Source organism: Pelophylax lessonae (genome assembly GCF_965119305.1).
Source record: "Pelophylax lessonae genome assembly, chromosome: 2".
Classification (NCBI taxonomy): Eukaryota; Metazoa; Chordata; class Amphibia; order Anura; family Ranidae; genus Pelophylax; species Pelophylax lessonae.
In genome coordinates, this window is record NC_138769.1 from 718,381,498 (window position 1) to 718,392,393 (window position 10,896).

General features: G+C 49.8%; 1 protein-coding gene across 1 annotated transcript in view; it reads right to left on the reverse strand.

Moving 5' to 3' along the window:
- Positions 1–10,473, reverse strand: part of LOC309548277 (large ribosomal subunit protein mL48-like) — a gene marked incomplete at its 3' end in the record, with an annotated part of 34,242 nt that extends 23,769 nt beyond the window's left edge. The window contains exons 1-3 of the mRNA XM_082248223.1: positions 10,374–10,473; positions 7,374–7,414; positions 3,335–3,423 (exon numbers count right to left, since the gene is read on the reverse strand). Coding sequence (XP_082104349.1) covers positions 3,335–3,423; positions 7,374–7,414; positions 10,374–10,426 — 183 coding nt within the window. The 5' untranslated portion in view covers positions 10,427–10,473. The remainder of the gene's footprint in view (positions 1–3,334; positions 3,424–7,373; positions 7,415–10,373) is intronic.
- Positions 10,474–10,896: the final 423 nt, after the last annotated feature.

The following is a 10,896-nucleotide window of genomic DNA, read 5'->3' on the forward strand; positions in this document are numbered from 1 at the left end:
AGGCGTGGGCTCATCCTCCAGATGTAATGTCTCCTTGATAGAGGTAATCAGCTCATCCATGAGTGCAAGCTCTTCAGGCGAGCCAGGGGGAGAAACATCAACCCCCTCCACCTCCGCCTCCCCCTCAGACCCCATAAGGTCCAGAGATGAGCGAGACCCTGAAAGGGGCACGCCAGCCACAGCAGCCACATCGCCCTCTGAATCAGAGGAAATGGATAACCTGGCCCTTTTTGCGGATCGATCAGCCATCAGCATCTGCACCTGAGAAACCAAGGATGCCACTACCGCGGCCAGATCAGCCCCCTCGGCGGGTGCAGCAGCCCCCTTGTCCCCCACCAGGGCGGGGGGAAACTTGCTATCCTGAGAATCCATGCCCACAGTAAGAAAGGAAAAAAAGGTACTGTCCCTTTAACGCTACGGCGAGTGCAGCCCACCGCACACTACTGTATGCACCGACCCCACAGGGATAGAGAACACTGAGCAAGGAATGACAGGACAAGAAGGTAAAAACCTGGAGAGAGCACAAACAGGCTGCTGCCACCGATCGCTGTTCCCAGAGAAAGAGGAAGTGATGCAATACCGGCTGACTGATATAGCCTATGAGGCTCCGCAAACATGGCTGCTCGGCTGAGGGGAAAAGGCTACAAGAAAATGGCGCCGACATGTGCTCGAACAAGCGCGGCCCGCCAAAATGGCGGCGATTGGCGCCAAAACACAGCGCTGTGTCGAGCACAGCATTATAGCAGAAAAATGGCGGACCGCCGCAGCGGCCGCCTGTGAAGCATGTCTGCACCCAAACTGCCCATACAAATCACACAGCAGAGCGGGAGGGCCCCCCCCCTTGCAGCCCACAGAAGGCATGTTAACTCATACAGGGATCTGACAGGGATCCCGCACTGTACACAGACATGGGGGTACACACAGCCATAGACTGACACCCACACAGATGGTCCCCACACAGAAGGTGCTTACCGTACCGGATGGAGTGGGGAACCGTCTCCAGCGACAAACCGCCATCATGGTGACAGGGAGTGCTGCAGCCAGAACGCCTGTGTATAGCAGCGCGAGACCGCACGATGGTGTCCAGTGAGGTAGCCACCTCACAGGCAGCATCCCTGCAGCGAACAGGGATGGGTCGTTCAATGTGCCAGGGCAAAACCTAAGCTGAACGCTCGATGGCAGGCTGGGGATCCATCTGGCACTCAGCCCTGAGATCCAGGGCGACCAGTCCGAGACCCAGCTCCGCATGAACATCTTCATCCGAAGATCCCTAAACTAAAGCTGACAAAATAACAGCTAGATAAAGGAAAGAAAAAATACTTTGAAATAAAATCAAAAGGGTAGAAGGCTGAGACTAAAGCCCCAGCACAGGAAAGCCTGCTACTCCTATGCTAGGCAAGATCAAACTGAATTGGGAATGCTGGTGCAGGGAGGTATTGACTGAGGGGACAGCCCCTAGGGGTGTGTCTATGCTAAAAGCTTTTGTATTAACAATTCTTGTTGCCTAGCTACTCCTACGGAGCAAAGGTCAATACCCATTGGTGAAGACTTGTGAGTGGGCAGCGACTGTCGGAGGACGTAAGAGAAATTACATTTATTTTATGTCCAGGATTTAGTGATGTCCAGATCAGAGGAGCCGATGCTCGGGTGAACGGATGTCCGAGACGCTGCTTCCTATGTGTGATGCCGGAGGTTCGTGCCCCGCTTAGTGTACGCCCACACAGGAAGCAGCGTCTCGGACATCCGTTCACCCGAGCATCGGCTCCTCTGATCCTGGACATCACTAGGGGACTCACTCCAGCTCCTCATTTCACTCTTTATGGCTTACTTTTTGTAAGTGTTTTAACCTTTTATCCTTCAATAAATGTGATATACTGCACTTAGAGGCGCCTTGTTTCTTTGAACATATGAACAGCTGCAGCAGCCATTGATTTGTACAGAATACAAATCTCACAGCCATGGCTGACAGCCTCAATCTGCTTTGTAATTTAAAGTGGAGCTCCAACCAAACAGGAAAGCCCTGCTTGTTTGCTTCCTCCCCCTCCACTTACATTTGGCACCTTTCGGGCGGGGGGGGGGGGGGGGGGGAGTGGGTACATGTTTTTGACATATATGAAGAAATTGGTCACACACCACCAGGTGATTCGGTGAAGAAGAAGATCTTTATTGTACATGTAAAGGTGCAGCAGGATGGATATGGTAGACGTGTTTCACACGAATTCCACATGCTTGTTCCTAGGGAATTCATGTGGAACACCTCGACCATATCCATCCTGCTGTACCTTTTACCTTTACATGTACAATAAAGATCTTCTTCTTCACTGAATCTCCTGGTGGTGTGCGACCAATTTCTTCATATATGCTGTTTGCGGTGGCGAGCCGAGGTCCAGCACCCTCCTTGGATTGTAGACACAGACTCACCTGAGCGGTGTTACTCCTCTCTACACGTTTTCTGACAGGTACCCTTCTCCACTTCCAGGTGACCTCGCCACGGCAAGGTCCCCCAGAAGTTTGCACCCTCCTCCTTCCCCCTCTGCCAGGCCATTCACAAACTGCAGCAGCACCCGAAAAAATCGGCTGGGATCCCTATACAGGTAAGTGTCCTGATAAAAAAAAAGGCCGCAGCTACAGTATTTGTAGCTGCTGACTTTTTTATTTTTTTGGTGGTGGGGGGGGGGGGGTGGAGGTATGGGCTGGAGCTGCTCTTTAAAGTGGAGTCCTGAGCTCAAAAACAAGTTTGGCCCATCTGCTTGCTGTGAATGCCCTGAAAAACAAATGGATGCTCCCGATTTTTTTTTTCTTTACTTACCTTGTTTTTAAAGAAAGTATACTTACCTTCCTTCTACTTCCTCCCTCTGCGGCCACGTCCCGCGCCGTCTCTTCCTGTTTGTGATGACTCCTGGGAGCTGAACGTCATCACTCCCAGGTGTCAATGCGCCTGCACCGGCCCTGCTCGTCAGTTCCGGTGCAGGCGCGTCATTCCCTGCTAAACAGCTTCTAGGTATGCCCAGAAGCTGTACAGGGGTGACGTGCCTGCACCAGAAGTGATGAGCGGGGCCGGTGCAGGGCATTCTGGGAGAAGAGGACGCACTGGCTTCAGCTGCCCACACCTGAGATGGCAGCGCTGGAGAAGAAATTTTCAAGGTAAGTATTTCTTCTAAAAGCTAAGTGCGCACCCGGGACAGTTCAGAGGTTAACCATTGTAGTATGCACTAGCCCTGACTGTCCCGGGGGTATTTTTATCTAAAATTCACCCCTGAGGCCGGAACTCCGCTTTAATGTTTAGTAAACATAATGCTGTTCTCTCCTGTAAGAAAACCATTAAGTTCCTTACAACTTCAGGCGGCAGCAAGTGTCTGTATCTGCCGATACCATGCGCAGGGTGTGACCGGTAACATCTTTTACTGTCCTGATTCAGAAATCCTGAAAAAAAAAAAAAGGAAGGTTTACTTACATTTATTATAAATTTATCTGAAACAGAATGACTTTAGGTGAAACAGTGGCAAGTAAATAAAAAATCCCTGTAACACAATACAAAATCACACATTTATCCAGTTTGCTGTGTAGTCTATGGTTGTCCTTTACTCTTTTGGCCTTTAGCCCAGAATTGCAGCAAACACGTCTCTGTCTTTTGGTTAAAAAAAAAAAAAATCCCAAACTTCTCTTTTAAGAATCATACTTACCTAGGTGGATGCTGCATCTGTCCCTTGCCGGTGTCCTGCCGAAAACTCCAACCTGCCGAAATCTCCAACCACGTTATTTCCGGTGAATGTACCCTGGGAATAATTGGAGATTTCGAGCACTTGGTGTTCTCACACAACACCGGCAGCCCGAGTACATGGTATAAATAGTGCAGATACTTACACTGCCCGCTAGTAACCAAAAACATGGCCGCCTCCAAGGCGGTGACAACTAGCGGGTGTAAGAATCTGCACTAATTATACCATGTACTCGGGTGTATAGGCTGCCGGTGTTGTGTGAGAACACCAAGTGCTCGAAATCTCCAATTATTCCCAGTGTACACTCACTGGAAATAACGTGGTTGGAGATTTCGGCAGGTTGGAGTTTTCGGCAGTACACCGGCTCTACGACTGAGAACCGAGTGATCAAACACCACTGATCGCTCAGTTCTCAATACTCCGAGAGCAGAGACCTGGTGACTGCTCTGCCCCCCCCCTGCGCTCACTGGAGCACTGGGCTGTGGAGGGGGCAGGAAGGGCTGGCTTAGGCTCTCAGTGGTTCGCTCAGAGGCTGAGCCAGGCTCCTGGGTGGATCCAGACCTTATGGTGGCAATCTTTCCCCAGCCTGGACCAGCTCTGTGACATCAGCTGACAGTTATAGCTTCTACAAATTAAGGTATATGTACTGGAATTTACAGAGCTATAGGCGCTATACTGATAATGGCGGTGATCAGCGACTTATAGTGGGTCTTTGATAGTGTAGTGGGCAATCTGGCACTAACAGACACTGTCTGGAAGGGACACTAACTGACATCACTAGTGACACTCAGGGCCACTGATAGAGGGGGGGCACCAGTCCTCTTGTAGGGGGCCTGAGCACACAGGGGGCCCACACAGGGAGCGAGGATTAGTGATGGAGAACAAATACAGAAATCTTCCTTCAGCACCTGAAAGCTGATCTCTATCCCTGAGAAAGAGACAGTTGTCTCTGATTAATCCCCCTCCCTGTGTGTGCCCCCCTCCCAGCCCTGGCTCTAATGTTAGCTCTGCTCCTGAGTTTATCTGTAACTTTGTTTCTCTTCCTCTGTCTCTCTGATCCCGGAGCTCCAACTGCCCATCCTGTATATTTTAATCTTCATTTTTATTTATTAACTCCGTTTTTTCTTTTAGATTTAGCAGGAATTATGGGAGTTATGTTATATTTGTGTCTGCTAATAGTGATTTTGTTGTAATTTTAGCTAAATATATCTTTAATATTTTCTTGGGGGGGGGGGCGGCCCTGTCAGGTAGCCTGTACGGGGCCCGGCGATTTCTATCAGCAACCCTTGTGACACTTATACAGTGATAATACTGTACATTGTACCAAGGATACTGGCTGGGATGGGGTTAACATCTAGGAGCAATAAAGGGGTTACCTGTGTGCAATATGTGCTGCTTTTACTTACTAATCTGGCGTTTTTGTCTCCCTGCTTTTCAGGGAGAAGAAACAGCCAGATCGCTGTTCTCTGTATACAGAGTTCTGTGTGTTTGTAAACACAGAACTCTGTGTGTGATTGGACACAGCCGATCAGCAGGTTTCAACCAAACTCTTGCAATGCCCAATTACAGCAGGGGTCGGCCGGGGGTGCACTCAAGCGAGCCCCAAACCTGGATGAAGGCCAGTCGCACACATGTAGGCGACTGTGCCTATACCTGCCACTCACTGGCAGTATATTTACTGTGAGCGGCCAGCAGGTAGTGAACTACTTCCGGACCGCCCGCCGCAGTTTTACTGCGGCAGGCAGCCACTCCTGCGGGAACCGACCTAGCTCTATGACGGTCGCACGCCTGCAGCTAGGGGGCGGTGCGCTCCCGCCCCCACTCGGCAGTAGGGACTCCGATGCACGGGGCAAGCGGCTCCGATTGCCTCCTGACACCCGCGATCGATCCCCGCTGAGAGAGAATGACGGTCAGCTATTGTAAACACAGCTGACCGCTCTTCTCTCTGGAATGATCACATAGTGCCTGTGATCCTTCTATATAGGAACACAGGTCTCTGTGATCATTTCAAAAGCCCCGCCCCCATAGAGTTAGAAAGCACCCCCCTAGGTACACGTTTAACTCCTTCCCTGCCAGTGTCATTATTACAGTAACGGTGCAACTGCAAATATTTAGCACTGATTACTGTAGTAATGTCACTGGTCCCCCCAAAAGTGTCAAAAATGTCAGTTAGGGGTCCGATCTGTCCGCCGCAATGGCACAGTCCCGAAAAAAAAAAAAAAAAAAAAAGACAAATCTTTCCTGTAGTTAGTAGACGCGATAACTTTTGTGCAAACCAATCAAAATTATGTTATTGCGATTTTTTTTTTTTTCTACCAAAAATATGTAGCAGAATACAAATTTGCCTAAAATTTTGATTTTTTTTGGGGGGGAAATAGCAGAAAGTGAAAAATATTGTTTTTTTTTTTTTCAGAATTGTCGCTCTTTTTTTGTTTATAGCGCAAAAAAAAAAAAAAAAAAAATTGCACAGGTGATCAAATACCACCAAAAGAAAGCTCTATTTGTGGGAAAAAAAAAGGACATAAATTTTATTTGGGTACAGCGTCGCACGACCGCGCAATTTTCCGTTAAAGTAACGCATTGCCGAATCGCAAAAAATGGCCTGGTCATTAAGAGGGCAAATCCTTCCGGTCCAGAAGTGGTTACGGGAGATCTGTACTGACCCGTCACTGTAAAAATGTGACTTCTCTTTGTATCATAATGACAGTTTAACTATCCCACAAGCAAGCATGAGGATGAATAGTTCATGGTATCACTGACTTCACTAACTGCATGCTTGTTCCTGGTCAGTGACTCGGTATTGACATTTCAGATGCCCTGGAACAGATATTTTCAGAAGGGCGAGCAATAATAGTCTAAGTGACTCAGTGGTGGGGGGATGGGATCGGAGAAGGTGAGCATCCTCTCTGCTTTGCTGGCGATTTGGTCATTGGCAAGTTGCTACCAGCAACCCAGATGTGTGGTGTGCAGTGGCGGCTGGTGCTCCATGGGCCAGGGTGGGGGCGGCAGACGGGCCGCACCATACCCCCCCCCCAGGACCACACCAGGTCGTACAACATAACCCCCCCCCCCCTCCCTGGACCACAGCGAGACAGGAGAGACAGGAGAAAGGGGAGACAGGACAGGACCCCCCCCCTCACTCACCCTGCCTGGATGCAGCAGACGGCGGCTTCGGCTTCTTCCCCCTGTCTTCTGCGACTCCTCCTTCATGCCCAATGGCATGGCTTCTCCTTTTGGCCATTCGGGAATCGGGTATCAAAACCCGCTTCCCGATTGGCCAGGAGGAGGATCCGTGTGACAATTGCGAAATTTAATTCGCTATTATCACACAACTGGGTTGGCTTGGGGCGCAGTGCTTGCACCCCCAGCCTGCCCTTTTTTTAGCCTATTAGAGCCTCTGGCTCTAGTCACATGGTTAAAAAAAAAAAAAAAAGCCCCATTGAACTCCATGCGTCTGGCGCCCCGCATGTAGATTAGGGGGTCGGACGCATGGACAGGGGGGGGGGGCGCCCCTGCGCCCCATATACACCAGCCACCACTGGTAGTGTGACATGGGCATCAGAGATGCCATAACACCACATCCTTCAGAGGTCAGGGGATGGTCCAACATTGTTATTCTGGCTGGAAGTCCCTGCAATATATCATAGAACTCACCCAGATCCCGGCACAGGAGACCACTGCTGCCTGCAATCCGACTGCAAAACAAATAAAATGATCATCATTATCACTACTACAAGTATTTATAGTGCAAATAATTTACATGTTTTAAAGTTCACATCGTTCCCGGATTAGGGCCAATTTAAACAGCAGCCAATGAAACTACCATGTAAAAGAAAACGAACAGCAGGGCGCTGAGGTCAGAATCAAATTAAAATAAGCAGCACTGCCCTCTTGAGGACTGCTGGATATTACACTTTTGGGTCCCCCTGGGTTTCCGTTAGCAATTCAGGCATTTACAATTTAACACTTTACTTCTTGGCTCAGTCAATGATCAGTCCAGGGGTTTGTAGTTGTTTTTGATGTTTTATTTTAAAGCAGGGATTGGAGAAGGGAATATTGGGATACTACAGATTAACTAGTCACAAGATGTGAGGACTCCTGTCTGATGATGTAGCCAGGCTGCTGATCCACCTTGCCACAAGATGTGAGGACCCCGGTCTGATGATGTAGCCAGGCTGCTGATCCACCTTGCCACAAGATGTGAGGACTCCGGTCTGATGATGTAGCCAGGCTGCTGATCCACCTTGCCACAAGATGTGAGGACCCCGGTCTGATGATGTAGCCAGGCTGCTGATCCACCTTGCCACAAGATGTGAGGACTCCGGTCTGATGATGTAGCCAGGCTGCTGATCCACCTTGCCACTTAGGTAGATTTGAATTTAAGTCTCTTGCTAGAAGACTTGGTGAACTACATTTATCTTCGGGACACTCTCATCAGTATCCCCTTTCTTGACTGCTGACACCTGTCCACAGACTATCCTACTTTTGGGGTGGCCCCCCTCAGGTCAGTCCCTTTGACACGATCCCCTGTACTCACGATACTGTTTTTCGAGGGTCTCCAGTGTCTCCCAACTCAGTCTGCTTTCCTTGACCTCTGGGTTCAGCTCCGTTCCTCTGGTCCCCAGGCCAACCGCCTGCCACTGCTACAGAGGAGGAGGCAGCCACCACCCTCCCTCCAGGACTCTGCTCACCAGCCAAAGACCCCATAGCACATGTGCTCCTGGCTTTTATACAGTATCCCAGAATGCACCGAGACAGCCAGTCTCTACCAATCAACAGGACTGTATCAAAGCCTATGTATCCATTGGTCAGATTTCCTCCCACTGTCCAACATGCCTCCCTATTGGACCAGTGTGAAACACTCTCTAGACCCAATGAATCACATACTGAGCAGACCTAACTCACAGATCCTGCTCTCTGGTAGGCAGAAATCAATATAGATTTGCCTGCTGCTCCTCTGATAGACAGACAGACCCAAAAACTATACTCTCTCAGTAGCACCTACCTAGGAGGGCGCTACACTTACATTGAAGTGAACATGAAACAGCATTAGTAGGGAACACCTGAGACCAAGCAGATGTGATCAGTGTGAGGCTTTGGGCATCACTGAGCAAACAGAGCCCAAGGATGACAGGGAGCCAGCCAGCTCAAGGTATGATTAGCAGCGGCTTTCTCAGTTGCCCACGATGATGACAGCTGTCAAAATGCCTGGTGAATGTCAGGAGAGGGGGGGGGGACATTCACCTGACACTCACCAGGCATTTTGACAGCTGTCATCCTTGTGTGCAACTGTGAAAGCCTCTGCGAACATCCACACTTTGAGCTGACTTGCTCTCTGTCATCCTCAGACTGTTTGCCCAGTGATGCCTACAGCCTCACAATGATCACAGCTGCTTGGTCTCAGGTGTTCCCTATCCATGCTTGGTCTCAGGTGTTCCCTATTCATGCTTGGTCTCAGGTGTTCCCCATCCATGCTTGGTCTCAGGTGTTCCCTATCCATGCTTGGTCTCAGGTGTTCCCCATCCATGCTTGGTCTCAGGTGTTGCCCATCCATGCTTGGTCTCAGGTGTTCCCCATCCATGCTTGGTCTCAGGTGTTCCCCATCCATGCTTGGTCTCAGGTGTTCCCCATCCATGCTTGGTCTCAGGTGTTCCCCATCCATTCTTGGTCTCAGGTGTTCCCTATCCATGCTTGGTCTCAGGTGTTCCCTATCCATGCTTGGTCTCAGGTGTTCCCTATCCATGCTTGGTCTCAGGTGTTCCCTATTCATGCTTGGTCTCAGGTGTTCCCTATCCATGCTTGGTCTCAGGTGTTCCCTATCCATGCTTGGTCTCAGGTGTTCCCTATCCATGCTTGGTCTCAGGTGTTCCCTATCCATGCTTGGTCTCAGGTGTTCCCTATCCATGCTTGGTCTCAGGTGTTCCCTATCCATGCTGTTTCATGTTAAGTTCTATGTAAGTGTGCTGCTTATTTTAATAAAGTGATTTTTATTAGATACTGACCCAGTCTGGTCCCTTCTCCTGTTCAGTCATCCATCTGGTTGCCTCATCCCTTCCTCTACGCTGTTGATGGAGCGGCGCATGTACTGCCTACTTGTACACTCTTCAGATTTGCTATAATGAAACTTCCGGCATGTCATCAGAGTGTAGGAGGAGACCCACAACAGAAGGAGGAAATGCCGTTCCATGTAGGCAGTGTTCCTGACCGGTATTGGAACCGAGGTCCAGTGCTGCAAGGCAACAGGTCCTAACCTCACAGCTACAGGTCACAGAATTCTGTCACTCAGAACTCCTATTTATATTCTGTCTCATAGTAGAAGTAACTGAGGAAACATATAAAGGGCCTACAGCAGGAGGACACATGGAATATGCAACAGCCTCTAGGAGGAGGCATAGAGGAGATGCTGAGAGTTGTAGTGCTCCATCGCAGGAGTTGCAGTCTGTTGTCTGTAGTATTAGTAGAGATAAGAGAATTGCTGGGAATTCTACTCCTTTACATAAGAATACATAGAAGACATACTGGGATATTAAGTGTTCTATAGCAGAATAGATGAGGACATGCTGGGAGTTGTAGTGTTCTATAGCAGAATAGATGAGGACATGCTGGAAGTTGTAGTGTCCTGTAGGAGTATACAGTTGTCAGTGGTTCTCTTACCAGCTCAGGGCAGCCATGTGTCTGATCAGAGTCTCCCCTCCGACCAGCAACATCTGGGGGGACAGAGAGAGCTGAGAGCCCCGCCCCCCAATACTCCCATCCCCCTTCCACCCATGACATTCATTCTATCCTACCTTCTCCTTCTCACCGCACGGGGGAGGGAATAGAGCCAAGCACTTCAACGTTCCAGGGGGGCGGAGTGTGTGTACCGGGAGGCATGGCCTGAATATGAGGGGAGGAGACACTGACCCTGAGAGATCCTCCTCCTCCTCCCCCCAGACATGAGCGGAGTCAACCCTGATCATCAATGTCACACATCATCCCCCTCCCCCCCCCACCCTTCGCATGCAGCCGGCAGGTGGCGCCCTCTCTGTCACGGAGCTTCTGTCATTGTACTGGAAAGAGGGTGCGATACTGGATGTGGCCAGCAGGCGGCGGGGTCATTCCTCGGTAGTTATAAGTTATGAATATATTATTATGTGGTTATTAGTAACGTGATTGTGTCATGTGCGGCGCCACCTGG